This window comes from Limanda limanda, chromosome 16 (assembly GCF_963576545.1).
Source record: "Limanda limanda chromosome 16, fLimLim1.1, whole genome shotgun sequence".
In the NCBI taxonomy this organism is placed as follows: domain Eukaryota; kingdom Metazoa; phylum Chordata; class Actinopteri; order Pleuronectiformes; family Pleuronectidae; genus Limanda; species Limanda limanda.
In genome coordinates, this window is record NC_083651.1 from 331154 (window position 1) to 346153 (window position 15000).

Consider the following 15000-nt stretch of genomic DNA (forward strand, 5'->3'; position numbering starts at 1 on the left):
GAAGTGACCTGTTCCCTCTGCTGCAGAGGTCATGTGATCATGTTGACTTCACCTGACACGTCAGCTCTTCTTCATCTTCTTCACCAGAGACATTTGTTGTAGTTTCTTCATGTTTGTTTCCCGTGTTAGAAGCTCCTAACTGTGTGTGTGTGTGTGTGTGTGTGTCTGCCTGTGTGTGTGTGTCTGCCTGTGTGTGTGTGTGTGTGTGTGTGTTGGGGGGACTCAAGGTGTTAACCAGGATTAACGTCCTGCAGTTTGACCTGATTGATAACACACTTTACTGGTAAAAACACACTGATGTGTGTGTGTATGTGTGTTCAGTTGTTCTTGTGTGTCAGTGATGGGCTCTCTTGTTTCACTTGCCCCGCCCACTAACGGGGAACTCTTTCATTTGTCTCAATGGTCGACCACAAGATCCCGTCAGTCTGACATCAGGTCTCCATGACAACTCCCACCCAGCCCTGCTGTTCAATCTGTTCGACCTATCACGTTGTTGGAAACTGTTGGACGCCACTGATTGGTTGTGTGTCAGCGGATCAAACCTACACACACCTGTAGACACACACCTGTAGACACACACCTGTAGACACACACCTGTAGACACACACCTGTAGACACACACCTGTAGAAACACACCTGTAGACACACACCTGTAGACACACACCTGTAGACACAGAATGTGGACGCGTGTGTGTTACCTGCCTGTGTGCGATGAATCACTTCTGCTCTCGACCACTAGGCAGCGACATCGTTCTCATCTATCTCCCTCCTGCTGTTCAGGTGATCAACTCACAGGAGAGAGAGAGCGGGGGGGGGTGAGAGAGGGGGTGAGAGACAGAGAGAGAGAGAGCGAGGGGGGGTGACAGAGAGAGAGGGGATGAGAGGCAGAGAGAGGGAGAGAGAGAGCGAGAGAGAGAGAGACAGAGAGAGCGAGAGAGACAGAGAGACAGAGAGAGAGAGAGAGAAAGAGAGAGAGAGAGAGAGAGACAGAGAGAGGGAGAGAGAGAGGGAGAGAGAGAGCGAGAGAGAGAGAGAGACAGAGAGAGCGAGAGAGACAGAGAGAGAGAGAGAGAGAGAGAGAGAGAGAGAGAGAGAGAGAGAGAGAGAGAGAGAGAGAGAGAGAGAGAGAGAGAGAGAGAGAGAGAGACAGAGAGAGAGGGAGAGAGAGAGAGAGAGACAGAGAGAGAGGGAGAGAGAGAGAGAGAGAGAGACAGAGAGAGGGAGAGAGGGAGGAAAAGGGGGAGAGCAGGTTTCAGAGATTGGCAGAATGTGGACGAGTCACCTGAACTCCAACGAGGGCAGACGATGGGGAGAGGAGATGGGGCGGGAGAGGGACAAAGAATTGAGACAGGGAGGAGAGACAAGAGTGGATGAACAGAGGAGAGAGGACAGAGGATGAGGGAGGATGAAGAAGACAGGATGGATGGAGGAAAGGTTGTCGTCTGCTGTGACATGAATCAGTCGCTGTTTCTCTTTATGTGACGGAAACGTTACAGAGATGTGGCCTCTCTCCCTGGTTCTGGTTCTGGTTCTGGTTCTGTTCCTGTTCCTGGTTCTGGTTCTGGTTCTGTTCCTGGTTCTGGTTCTGGTTCTGGTCCTGGTTCTGGTTCTGTTCCTGGTTCTGGTTCTGGTTCTGGTTCTGTTCCTGGTTCTGTTCCTGGTTCTGGTCCTGGTTCTGGTTCTGTTCCTGGTTCTGGTTCTGTTCCTGGTTCTGTTCCTGGTTCTGGTTCTGGTTCTGTTCCTGGTTCTGGTTCTGGTTCTGTTCCTGGTTCTGTTCCTGGTTCTGTTCCTGGTTCTGGTTCTGTTCCTGGTTCTGGTCCTGGTCCTGGTTCTGGTCCTGGTTCTGGTCCTGGTTCTGGTCCTGGTCCTGGTTCTGGTCCTGGTTCTGGTCTAACTGGCTGCCATGGTTGTATTTGTGTTGCAGTATTGAACTTTGAGCACGTGGGGGAGACGGGTTCAGAGACGGACGAGGACGACAGGACGCCGGTCTCTGAAGACAATGGAGGAGGATTGGGGGACGAGGAGGAGGGGGGCAGCCCCCCCGGTGGGCCCGCTCTGGAGGTGTCGAACCGGGTCGCCCACGCTCTGCTGTCGTACCAGGGGGTCCCAGAGGGCCGGGGGGGGCAACCGGACCAACGCCACAGCTCGGGACTCAGAGACGGACACGTGAACAGCACCGGTGAGACGATCACATGATCTCAGATCCAACAGGTTCAGATGTTTTAAGGCAACACGATGAAACCAAAAGTATTTGAAATGAAACAAAGGTTTTAAAGTTGAGAAAGATAATGAAGAACGAACGAGAAGAAAGAAGGAAGAGTGAAGGAAGTGAAGGAAGGAACAGGAAACAGAACATAAGAAGACAGATGACGGAGAAACAAGAAGTGAAAGTCTTATTATGAAATCACCTTGATGCCAGGCCTTTAGTGACCTGTAGTGACCTGTAGTGACCTGCAGTGACCTGTGGTGACCTTCAGTGACCTGTAATGACCCGTGGTGACCTTCAGTGACCTGTAGTGACCTGCAGTGACCTGTAGTGACATGTAGTGACCTGTGGTGACCTTGAGTGACCTGTAGTGACCTGTGGTCACCTGTAGTGACCTTCAGTGACCTGTTGGGACCCTTACTGACATGAAGTGACCTGTAGTGACCTGTGGTGACCTTCAGTGACCTGTAGTGACCTGTAGTGACCTGTAGTGACCTGCAGTGACCTGTGGTCACCTGTGGTGACCTTCGGTGACCTGTAGTGACCTGTAGTGACCTGCAGTGACCTGTGGTCACCTGTGGTGACCTTCAGTGACCTGTAATGACCTGTGGTGACCTCAGTTACCTGTAGTGACCTGAGGTGACCTTCAGTGACCTGTAGTGACCTGTAGTGACCTGCAGTGACCTGTGGTCAACTGTGGTGACCTTCAGTGACCTGTAATGACCTGTGGTGACCTTCAGTGACCTGTTGTGACCTGTGGTGACCTGTGGTGACCTGTGGTGACCTGTGGTGACCTGTAGTGACCTGTGGTCACCTGTGGTGACCTTCAGTGACCTGTAGTGACCTGCAGTGACCTGTCGTCACCTGTAGTGACATGTAGTGACCTTCAGTGACCTGCAGTGACCTTTAGTGACCGGTGGTGACCTTCAGTGACCTGCAGTGACCTTTAGTGACTGGTGGTGACCTGCAGTGACCTGTAGTGACCTTCAGTGACCTGTAGGGACCTTTAGTGACCAGTGGTGACCTTTAGTGACTGGTGGTGACCTGCAGTGACCTGCAGTGACCTTTAGTGACTGGTGGTGACCTGCAGTGACCTGTCGTCACCTGTAGTGACCTTTAGTGACCTCTGTGACCTGCAGTGACCTTTAGTGACCTCTGTGACCTGCAGCACATGACTCAGTGATGATCTGCTCTGTGTCTCAGACGACAGGAAGTGTGAACGAGCCGGACGGCAGGAGTCAGTGCAAACTGTTGGAAACAACACAGGTGAGATCAATGTTGAACAATCATACGCATGAAAAAGATTTATTTATATATATATACGAGCATTATCAACATATTGACTTATTACTTATATTATTATTATAATACTTACTTGTATTCAGCCTTCACTGTTACATTTATAATATAAATCCCTAATTTTAGCTCATAACTCGTCCTGAAATCAGAGCAGTAAAATAAAATGATGAGAGACAAACATGGTAATACAGACGTAGTGCAGTGGTTCTTACAGAAACCCTCCATCCTCTCTGGTTCACTTTCATTTATCTTCACAGAATAATTTTATATTTAATATAATATAAATAGTATTATATTTAATAATATTAATTTTATATTTAATATATTAATAATTAAATAATAAATTATTATATATAAATGAACACGTATGTTTTCTTGTGCTTAGTGAGGCGACTGGAACTCTCCCAACTGGACGAGTTCTTCCTGAAACGTAAACTGGAGGAAGCTCATCCTGCGTCCATCGCCGAGTTCCTGCAGCGCAGCGACACGGCCATCATCTACCCCGAGGCCCCGGAGGAGCTGAGGAGGCCGGGGACCCCCGAGGCCCCGGAGGAGCTGAGGAGGCTGGGGACCCCCGAGGCCCCGGAGGAGCTGAGGAGGCTGGGGACCCCCGAGGCCGCGAGTCCCGACGAGAGCGAACAAGGTGAGGCCGCGGGAAAACAACGTGTCCTTCCATGAAATTCTGAACCCCAAACTGCCCTGAGCTGCACAGAGATGCACTAAACTGTAGTTAAAGGTGACGTCAGGACTAGAAAAGATCAATATCAATACACATTATTTACCACATAAGAACAAGGTCAATAAACATTGTGCTCAGAAACAATGGCTACGGATAAAATAAATCATGAGTTTAAAATTTATTTAGTCTGAATGTTCATGAAAAATGAAGTTAAGTTAAAAATCTATTTAATTAATTATATAAAATCAGCAAAGATCCCAAAACATCTTGATAAAATCCTTTTGGGACTAAACGTGTTTCTACAGACGACTTCACGTCAGTTTCTATACTGATGACACCATCATTAATAAGCTTTGTTATGAAACCTTGTGACTATGACTGAGCAGTTTCACACCCATGACTCTTTGTGTTGACGTGTGACGGAACAGAGACATCTAGACTAGAAGAAAAGGTTTTGTCACATAAAATAAAATCTGCAGGTAACCGAAAAAACATGTGTCATAAATCAGTTGACCTTTGACCTGTGCAGACCTGCCGCCCGGCACACCTGACGACTTTGCCCAGCTGCTCACGTGTCCGTACTGCGACCGCGGCTACAAGCGCCTGACGTCTCTGAGGGAACACATCAAGTATCGACACGAGAAGAACGAGGAGAGCTTCTCCTGCCCGGTGTGCAGCGACACCTTCAGCCACCGCACGCAGCTGGAGCGTCACATGACCTCGCACAAAGCCCCAAGAGACCAGGTACACCTGCGCTAGGCCGCCATCTTCTTTCTGTTTTCATCTGCGTTTAAATCTCCAGGTCACATGACTGTGAGCACAATCACATCTCAAGGTTTAAAGAGTGAATCCAGTTTAAAGACCACTTGTCTCTGTCTCTTCTCTGTCGGTGTCTCTTCTCTGTCTCTTCTCTGTCTCTTCTCTGTCTCTTCTCTGTCTCTTCTGTGTCTCTGTCTCTTCTCTGTCTCTTATCTGTCGGTGTCTCTTCTCTGTCTCTTCTCTGTCTCTTCTCTGTCAGTGTCTCATCTCTGTCTCTGTCTCTTCTCTGTTGGTGTCTCTTCTCTGTCTCTGTCTCTTCTCTGTCTCTTCTCTGTCTGTCTCTTCTCTGTCTCTTATCTGTCGGTGTCTCTTCTCTGTCTCTGTCTCTTCTCTGTTGGTGTCTCTTCTCTGTCTCTGTCTCTTCTCTGTTGGTGTCTCTTCTCTGTCTCTGTCTCTTCTGTGTCTCTTCTGTGTCTCTTCTCTGTCTCTTCTGTGTCTCTTCTCTGTCTCTGTCTCTGTCTCTTCTCTGTCTCTGTCTCTTCTGTGTCTCTTCTCTGTCTCTGTCTCTGTCTCTGTCTCTTCTCTGTCTCTGTCTCTGTCTCTGTCTCTTCTGTGTATCTGTCTCTTCTCTGTCTCTTCTGTGTATCTGTCTCTTCTCTGTCTCTTCTGTGTATCTGTCTCTTCTCTGTCTCTTCTCTGTCTCTTCTCTGTCTCTTCTCTGTCTCTGTCTCTGTCTCTGTCTCTGTCTCTGTCTCTTCTCTGTCTCTGTCTCTTCTCTGTCTCTTATCTGTCTCTTCTGTGTATCTGTCTCTTCTCTGTCTCTGTCTCTGTCTCTGTCTCTGTCTCTGTCTCTGTCTCTGTCTCTGTCTCTGTCTCTTCTCTGTCTCTGTCTCTTCTCTGTCTCTTCTGTGTATCTGTCTCTTCTCTGTCTCTTCTCTGTCTCTGTCTCTGTCTCTGTCTCTTCTCTGTATCTGTCTCTGTATCTGTCTCTTCTCTGTCTCTTCTCTGTCTCTTCTCTGTCTCTGTCTCTGTCTCTGTCTCTGTCTCTGTCTCTGTCTCTGTCTCTGTCTCTGTCTCTGTCTCTGTCTCTTCTCTGTCTCTGTCTCTTCTCTGTCTCTTCTGTGTATCTGTCTCTTCTCTGTCTCTTCTCTGTCTCTGTCTCTGTCTCTGTCTCTGTCTCTGTCTCTGTCTCTGTCTCTGTCTCTGTCTCTGTCTCTGTCTCTTCTCTGTATCTGTCTCTGTATCTGTCTCTTCTCTGTCTCTTCTCTTCTCTGTCTCTGTCTCTGTCTCTGTCTCTGTCTCTGTCTCTGTCTCTGTCTCTGTCTCTGTCTCTTCTCTGTCTCTTCTCTGTCTCTTATCTGTCTCTTCTCTGTCTCTTCTCTGTCTCTTCTCTGTCTCTTCTCTGTCTCTTCTCTGTCTCTGTCTCTGTCTCTGTCTCTGTCTCTGTCTCTGTCTCTGTCTCTGTCTCTGTCTCTGTCTCTGTCTCTTCTCTGTCGGTGTCTCTTCTCTGTCTCTGTCTCTGTCTCTGTCTCTGTCTCTTCTGTGTCTCTGTCTCTTCTCTGTCTCTTCTCTGTCTCTGTCTCTTCTCTGTCTCTTCTCTGTCTCTTCTCTGTCTCTTCTCTGTCTCTTCTCTGTCTCTGTCTCTGTCTCTGTCTCTGTCTCTGTCTCTGTCTCTGTCTCTGTCTCTGTCTCTGTCTCTTCTGTGTCTCTTCTCTGTCTCTGTCTCTGTCTCTGTCTCTTCTCTGTCTCTTCTCTGTCTCTGTCTCTTCTCTGTCTCTTCTCTGTCTCTGTCTCTTATCTGTCTCTTCTCTGTCTCTGTCTCTAGTGTGAATCCAGTTTGAATCCAGTTCAAGTGTGAACAATAGATCCCCGCTTTAATCCTCTCATGACATACATTTTCGGTTTATTTGTTTACGTTAAATGTTAAAGTGAAAATATTTATATTTATTTTTTCTCATGAATTCACGTATGACTCTTCCCCGTCTTGAATAAGTTTGAATTGGTGACGTCCATTTAATGATCTGTGTGTCTCCTCCCACTCTCTGTTCTCTCTGCAGCCGCCGCTCAGCGAAGAAGCTGGAAACCGAAAGTTTAAATGCAGTGAGTGTGGAAAAGCTTTCAAGTACAAGCATCACCTGAAGGAGCATCTTCGGATTCACAGCGGTGAGTCATCAGCATCTTATCTGTCATAATGTTCCTCTTCAATGTTCAGTGTCAATCGACTCATCTCTGAACGTCCACAAAGACATTCTGCACTGACATGAATATATACAAAAATATACTGTATATGAATATTTATATCAACATTTTCTATACATATGTATACATACACGTATGTATACATACATACATACATACATACACACATACATACATAACTACATGTACTTACACATGTATGTATGTGTAAGTACACGCACACACACTCTTTGTGTTGGAGGGGAACATGAATGTCACAATAAAGCACGGATGTGGTTTTGTGTTTCAGGCGAGAAGCCGTACGAGTGCTCCAACTGTAAGAAGAGGTTCTCCCACTCCGGCTCCTACAGTTCCCACATCAGCAGCAAGAAATGCATCGGCCTGATCACCGTCAACGGACGATTCCGCAACGGAAACAACGGCAAGCCCGGCTCCTCCCCCAACTCCACAACCTCATCGCCAGAGAGCCCCGCCCTCGCCCAGCTCCGCCACAAACTGGAAATTGGCAGACCGGTTGGTGCTCCAGATCAGCAGGGTCCGCTCGACATCAAAGCCGAGCCGATGGACTTCAACGAGTACCGGCTGCTCATGGCCACGCAGCAAGGGTACGGGGGGTCTGGGGTTCATCTCAACAGCTGTGGAGGAAGTCCTCTGGGGATACACAGCTCCTCCCAAAGCCCCCTTCAACACCTGGGAGGCCTGGGACTTGAGCTCCCCCTGCTGGGCTACACCGGGCCTCTGGGTAACAACCTCAGTGAAGTCCAAAGGGTGCTTCAGATCATGGACAGCACGGTGTGCAGGCAGAAGACGGATGGCAACCCAGAGGAGATCTCCAAGCTCAGGGCCTACATGAAAGAGCTGGGTGACCAGATGGAGGAGCAGAAGCAGGTCCAGGCCGGCTTCCAGGTCTTGGGCCACAGCAGCCCAACAAAGAGCATCATTGACTACACACTGGAGAAGGTCAACGAGGCAAGAAGTCTGATTGATGATTCAAAGAGACAAATGGACGTTAAGAAGGAGACACCAAACCAATCAATGGATCTCAGTGGAGAGGAGACATTCTCCCATGGCCAGAACCAGTTCCTGCCTTTCTCCTGCCAGTACTGCAAAGAGACGTTCCCTGGTCCCATCCCGCTGCATCAACACGAGCGCTACCTCTGCAAGATGAACGAGGAGATCCGAGCCGTCCTGCAGCCGAGCGAGAGCAGCTCTGTGGCTCGCAGGGGAGCGATGACCTCTGTGCTGACCTCTAACGAGCGGGCGACCAGCCCCATCAACCCCTTCAAAGACCACGTGTCTGTGCTCAAGGCCTACTTCGCTATGAACACTGAGCCCAACTCAGAGGAACTGCTCAAAATTTCGATTGCTGTGGGTCTTCCTCAAGAGTTTGTAATGGAGTGGTTTGGCCAGTGGAAGAGTCAGAACCCCCCCCGAGGCAGTCTGAGGAACCAGTCGCCCACTCATGACTGCAGTGGGTCAGACAGGAAGCACCGCTTGAGCCAGTCACCAAGGGCGTTTCCTGTCTTTGATTTCCATGGAGGCTTCGCTAACGGCAGTGCCAACCACAGACTCACAAAGGGGAACAAGTTTACAGCCAGCAGGCAGACAGCAGGGGACAAACCATCGGACCCCTTGGACCACTTGAGGAGCAACACTCCATCACCTCTCAACCTGTCCTCTACTTCCTCCAAGAACTCTCAGAGTAGCTCGTACACTCCAAACAGCCTAGCTTCAGAGGATGCCCATGGGGATATACCACTAGACCTGTCGCTGCCCAAACACATGGCCCAGAGGCTCGCAGGTCTGGGAGAGAAGCGACCCAGACAGAACGGTTTCATGACCGAGCAAAGCGGACATGCCAAAGGACGAGGGTCCAGTTCTTCAGACCTGGTCAACATCAAGAAGGAAGTACTAGGCTCTGAAAGTGGAGGCACCTCTGTCCACCAGCTGGAGAAAAGCACCAGTCCAATCTTTGGGATTAATCCCTTTGCAGGCGCTTCAGTCTACACCTCCCTGCCACCACATGGAGCTTTTCCTCCACCCAGCTTTATGTCTTCTGCCCAGGCCTCCATCCCAGGCCTCAGACCCTACCCCGCCCTCGACCCCATGAGCTTCCTGCCCCACATGGCCTACACCTATGCCACTGGAGCAGCCACGTTTGCTGAAATGCAGCAGAGGAGAAAGTATCAACGAAAACCATGTTTCCAGGTAAATATAATCCTCAAACCTAAAGACAGAATAAGTCATTTACAGGTGGTTCAGCAGATTGAATGGAGGCTCAGAGGTCTGCAGGTTTTCATGTTATTGATGGTTCGTGGTTGGACACAACTAGTTTTAGTGGTTCTGGCAAAGTCGTCCGCCACCGCGGTTCTACTAACACAAGCCAGAGACAAAAGCTCCCTGTTTTATATCGATAATACAAATACAAATATTCTGATCTCTACATTTGTCTCTGTGGCAGCTGGAGGTTCTCTCCGGTGGAGGGCTGCTGGGTTCAGGTTCATATTTACCTTTAAAACCCAAAATACGCTGGTGTAGAGTTTCAGAAGGAACCAAAGAAAACTTCTGACGGTCCTTCAGTCTGAGCTGCTTCACACCTCTTTTCCTCTTTATTTATATTTATTATATACATATTGTATACTGTATGTATTCATATGTAATATGTATTTTATACAAATTATATACTTTGTATAAACTGTGTATATAATACATAGTATGTATTAAAGACCAGAGTGATTGAGATCAAATCCAGACAACTTGTGTTGAGATGGTTTAAAGTGAATGATGGTAGTCTCCATGGTGATGGGGATCATATGTTTTGAATGTGTAAACACTCCCATATGTTCCTGGATGAGGGTCTTACCCGGGTCTTTAAGCTCTGTCCAGACTTGGGATCACGGAGTCGGTGGGGGGGTGCCAGGTGTGGATTATCAGATGAAACCGTGTGTGCTCATGTTTCAGGAGGAGCTGCTGGACGGGACGCTGGGATACCTGTCGGGTCTGGACGACCTGGCAGACAGCGACTCGCTGCTGTGCAGGAAGAAGATGAAGAAGACTGAAAGTGGTATGTACGCGTGTGACTTGTGCGACAAAACATTCCAGAAGACCAGTTCCCTCCTAAGACACAAATATGAGCACACAGGTAGATATCACCATATATAACACTTCTTTTTACCCCACTCTCCCTTTTCTTTCTGTTCTTTAGTCGTGTAGCTGCTCCACTCGTCTTTTCTTTTTCTTTGTGTTCTGTTTTGTTCTGTAAACCGTGTCAACATGTTCCTTTCTTCACAGCGGGGGAGTAACAGATAGTCCACATTCACAGGAAACATACAAGAAGCATGTTCCAGAGGCATCGCATACATGCATGCAGTGTGTGTGTGTGTGTGTGTGTGTGTGTGTGTGTGTGTGTGTGTGTGTGTGTGTGTGTGTGTGTGAGCAGCATCAGGACTGAAGCGTGTGTTTATACTATGTAGTGTCCCTACTGAAGCGTGTGTGTAGTGTTTGCGGCGTCCTGACTCTGGTCTTGTCTCTTGTGTCTCGGCAGGAAAACGCCCTCACCAGTGTCAGATCTGTAAAAAAGCCTTCAAACACAAGCATCATCTGATCGAACACTCACGCCTGCACTCCGGAGAGAAGCCCTACCAGTGTGACAAGTGCGGCAAACGCTTCTCACACTCGGGTTCGTACTCGCAGCACATGAACCATCGCTACTCGTACTGCAAGAGGGAGGCAGAGGAGCGTGAGGCGGCAGAGAGGGAGGCGCGGGAAAAGGGCGGAGGAGGAGGCGTGGTGGTGGGAGGCGTGGAGAGCACCGAGCTGCTGATGAGGAGGGCCTACCTGCAGGGACTGGGGACACTTGGATACTCAGACCTGGATGAACAGCAGGAGGACGGCGGCTGCGATCTGATCCTGAGGAACGGCAGCGAGGGCCGAGGAGGAGGGGAGCTGAGGGAAGTGGACAGGAAGACGTACGAGGAGGTGATAGAGCGACAGGAAGCAGGTTTCAGGGAAAGAGAAGAAGAGGAGGAGGAGGAGAGCGACAGCAGGAGCCAGATGCACCCGACGGAGGACGAGGATCGTAAAGATGCGACGCAGCCGATGGACGAGAGTTCACGAGAAGCGAAGACAGACGACTGATCTGGAACAAATAGCTTTGGAACATTTGTGTTGACGGGATTCATTAAAGAGGCTGTGCAGACATCATCAGTGGGTTATATGAAACATTAGGAAATAAATATGTTATCAACTATAAAACTAAAAATGATCTCTTTTAATCTGATCAACGTCAATACTCTCGATCTCGTCTGTTTGTGAATTGTGAAAAGGACTTGAAGAGAAATCTAATAAAAGACAAACCTACAGCACAGAGGAGACATGATTGAAAAAACAAAATCAATCAATTATCAATATATATGAATAACCTCAAACACAATTAATCTCAGGCAGGAAAATAACATGTGAGGAGCCGAATGAAAGAGTGAAACAGTTTACTCCTCATGAATAAAGACTACGCTCATTATTAGATGTTTATGGGGGGGGCTGCATAATCTCTGTACAGTCACGTTTAAAACTCCACATTATGCAAAAAATAGATAAAGTAGTGATGATGTTTGTTTTAATGATGTAAATGTATTCAAAGCCTAAAGCTGTGTGGTGCTAACATGTTCTTCACTTCCTGTGTCAGAAAAACTCCACCTGGAAATGAACTGAACTGGACTTCCTGGGTCACTACAAAATAAAAGAGGAAAGAGGAAAGAGTTGTGGAGTCACATCCCGTCAGTATTATCCTTGTATTTCTGTCTTTTTATTTACTGTGATGCTTTTTTATCCTCTTTTGTTATTTTTCACAACTAACTTTGGGCCTCTGGATGTTTTCTATATGTGAAGGAACATTTAAACCTGAGTGTTTGTTGATGTGAGTCTTAAAGATGGAGGAGGCGCAGGAAAATGAAAGTGCCCCTTTCGAGAAAAGGAAATAAAAAGGAGAAAAGCCTTATATGCAAACCTGTTCCCTGTTTCTGCATTAATCTGCAAAGTGCCATCCCTGTACAGTGTCCTCCAGGAGGAACTCTGGAGAACATTCATCCTGGTTCTGGTCCGTCACTATTAGACAAGTAGAAGAAGCTTAGTTAGTTCACATATGTTTGTGCAATTCTCTGTATTTTCCCTGGTTTTATTCCACAACAGTATTTTTGTCAGTATTATATTTGAGTTTTTGTGGAATTTTTCTTCGCACGTCCATCTGATGGAACAGCTGCGTGGGAGAGGGAGGAGATCAGAAACTCGCCCACTGGGCTCGAGCCCTTTTGCAGTTTTTTATTTGAGAATTTACCATTTTATTTATGTGACTCATTTTATATTTCCTCATTTTATTTATTTCATACTGTAGTGTACAGTATTTCAGTTCCTCACAAATAGATATATTTTAGTTAAATGTTTCTGTCATTGACTATTGGAACAAAATTATGATTACAGATCTTTACAGAAAATTGTATTTGTTTCTTTGTTTTCTTCTCTTTTTTTTCAAACCACAATTAACCACTAAATTCGAGGAACCTTTGATACGATTATTGTTGAAACACTGTATTTTTAAAAGTTAAATCCACCTCATCCCACTGAAGAGGGGACAGGAAGTTCTAAAATGTAAAAGTATTAAATGTCTGAAGTATTATTATTGAAGTTTTAATGTCTCTTGGAAATGAACAAGAATAAATGTAGAATCAACAAGTTAAATTTTAATAAAGTTGTGTTTTTCAAGGAAGTGTGTGAGTGTGTGTGTCAGAATTAACAGTGTTCAAGGTGAAGCTGCTACAATTAGTTCTACTACTGCTAGGAATGCAATGTCGGGTTAATGTCAGGCTAGTGTCGGGTTAGCTTATGGTTAGTGTCGGGTTAGCTTATGGTAAGGGTTAGCTTATGGTTAGTGTTATAGTTAGTGTTATGGTTATGGTTAGCTCATGGTTAGCTCATAGTTAGCTTATGGTTAGCTTATGGTTAGTGTTATGGTTAGCTTATGGTTAGTGTTATGGTTATGGTTAGCTCATGGTTAGTGTTATGGTTAGGGTAAGTGTTATGGTTAGCTTATGGTTAGCTCATGGTTAGTGTTATGGTTAGCTTATGGATAGCTTATGGTTAGCTCATGGTTAGCTCATGATTATTGTTATGGTTAGCTCATGGTTAGCTTATGAATAGCTCATGGTTAGTGTTATGGCTAGCTTATGGTTAGCTCTTGGTTAGCTTATGGTTAGCTCATGGTTAGTGTTGGCTCCACAGTTCACTGGGGACACAGAGCAGGGGGCGGGGACAGAACGTCTTCCAGGACCCCTCACGACGTGAGGACGTGTAGCAGCGAACCGGTCCTGGAGCTGGACTCATGGAGGCCGAGGTGAGACCGGGTCACTTCCCGTCATATGAGTGCGATGTGCCCGCTGTCTGTGTCCCGGTGAGGCTCCGTCAGTTAGGTGGGGTGTTTATACCGACAGAGCTAACAGCTAACTGAGCTAACAGCTAACAGAGCTAACAGCTAACTGAACTAACAGCTAACAGAGCTAACAGTTAACTGAACTAACAGCTAACAGAGCTAACAGCTAACAGAGCTAACAGTTAACTGAGCTAACAGCTAACAGAGCTAACAGTTAACTGAGCTAACAGCTAACTGAACTATCAGCTAACAGAGCTAACAGTTAACTGAGCGAACAGCTAACAGAGCTAACAGCTAACTGAGCTAACAGTTAACTGAGCTAACAGCTAACTGAACTATCAGCTAACAGAGCTAACAGTTAACTGAGCGAACAGCTAACAGAGCTAACAGCTAACTGAGCTAACAGTTAACTGAGCTAACAGCTAACTGAACTATCAGCTAACAGAGCTAACAGTTAACTGAGCTAACAGCTAACTGAACTATCAGCTAACAGAGCTAACAGTTAACTGAGCTAACAGCTAACAGAGCTAACAGCTAACAGAGCTAACAGTTAACTGAGCTAACAGCTAACTGAACTATCAGCTAACAGAGCTAACAGTTAACTGAGCTAACAGCTAACAGTTAACTGAGCTAACAGCTAACTGAACTATCAGCTAACAGAGCTAACACCTTACTGAACTAACAGCTAACAGAGCTAACAGTTAACTGAGCTAACAGCTAACTGGACTATCAGCTAACAGAGCTAACAGCTAACAGAGCTATCAGCTAACAGCTCAGCTGGACTCTGACTCAGGTCAATCAATCAATCAATCAAACTTTATTTGTATAGCCCATATTCACAAATCACAGTTTGTCTCATAGAGCTTTAACATGGTGAGCCATCCTCTGTCCTTAACCCTCAACAAGAGTCAGGACAAACTACTAAAAACTCTTTTAACAGGTAAACACACATAGAAACCTCAGAGAGACACATGTGAGGATCCGTCTCCCAGGACGGACACAAGTGACACAGATGTGTAGAGGAGAACATCATCAGGAGAAAGGTTTCAGCAGCAATGATGAGGGGAAACATGTTGAAGGATAACTTCAATACTGTATGTGAAGCAGTCCTGCTGCATCATAGTCTCTGGTTAGCAGCAAGATCAGGATCCAGCATCAGGTCCACTATAGTCCACAGTCATTGTCTCAGGTGTACTCTGTCTCAGGTGGACTCTGTCTTTGTCTCTGGACTCTGTCTCAGGTGGACTCTGTTTCAGGTGGACTCTGTCTCAGGTGGACTCTGTCTCAGGTGGAATCTGTTTCAGGTGGACTCTGTCTTAGGTGGACTCTGTCTCAGGTGGACTCTGACTCAGGTGGACTCTGACTCAGGCGGACTCTGTTTCAGGCGGACTCTGTTTCAGGTGGACTCTGTCTCAGGTGGACTCTGTCTCAGGTGGA

General features: G+C 46.9%; 2 protein-coding genes across 4 annotated transcripts in view; both read left to right on the forward strand.

Annotated features, from left to right (window-relative positions):
- The window catches only part of zeb2a (zinc finger E-box binding homeobox 2a), a 26415-nt gene extending 13516 nt beyond the window's left edge, over positions 1-12899 (forward strand). The window contains exons 2-9 of the mRNA XM_061088941.1: positions 1925-2179; positions 3410-3472; positions 3891-4148; positions 4714-4928; positions 7001-7106; positions 7432-9350; positions 10104-10284; positions 10687-12899. Coding sequence (XP_060944924.1) covers positions 1925-2179; positions 3410-3472; positions 3891-4148; positions 4714-4928; positions 7001-7106; positions 7432-9350; positions 10104-10284; positions 10687-11279 — 3590 coding nt within the window. The 3' untranslated portion in view covers positions 11280-12899. The remainder of the gene's footprint in view (positions 1-1924; positions 2180-3409; positions 3473-3890; positions 4149-4713; positions 4929-7000; positions 7107-7431; positions 9351-10103; positions 10285-10686) is intronic.
- Positions 12900-12943: 44 nt separating this feature from the next.
- The window catches only part of gtdc1 (glycosyltransferase-like domain containing 1), an 18092-nt gene continuing 16035 nt past the window's right edge, over positions 12944-15000 (forward strand). For 2 of the 3 annotated variants that reach the window (XM_061088947.1, XM_061088948.1), the window contains exon 1: positions 12944-13584. In XM_061088947.1, coding sequence (XP_060944930.1) covers positions 13516-13584 — 69 coding nt within the window. In that variant the 5' untranslated portion in view covers positions 12944-13515. The remainder of the gene's footprint in view (positions 13585-15000) is intronic. The other variant, XM_061088949.1, reaches the window with a different exon arrangement.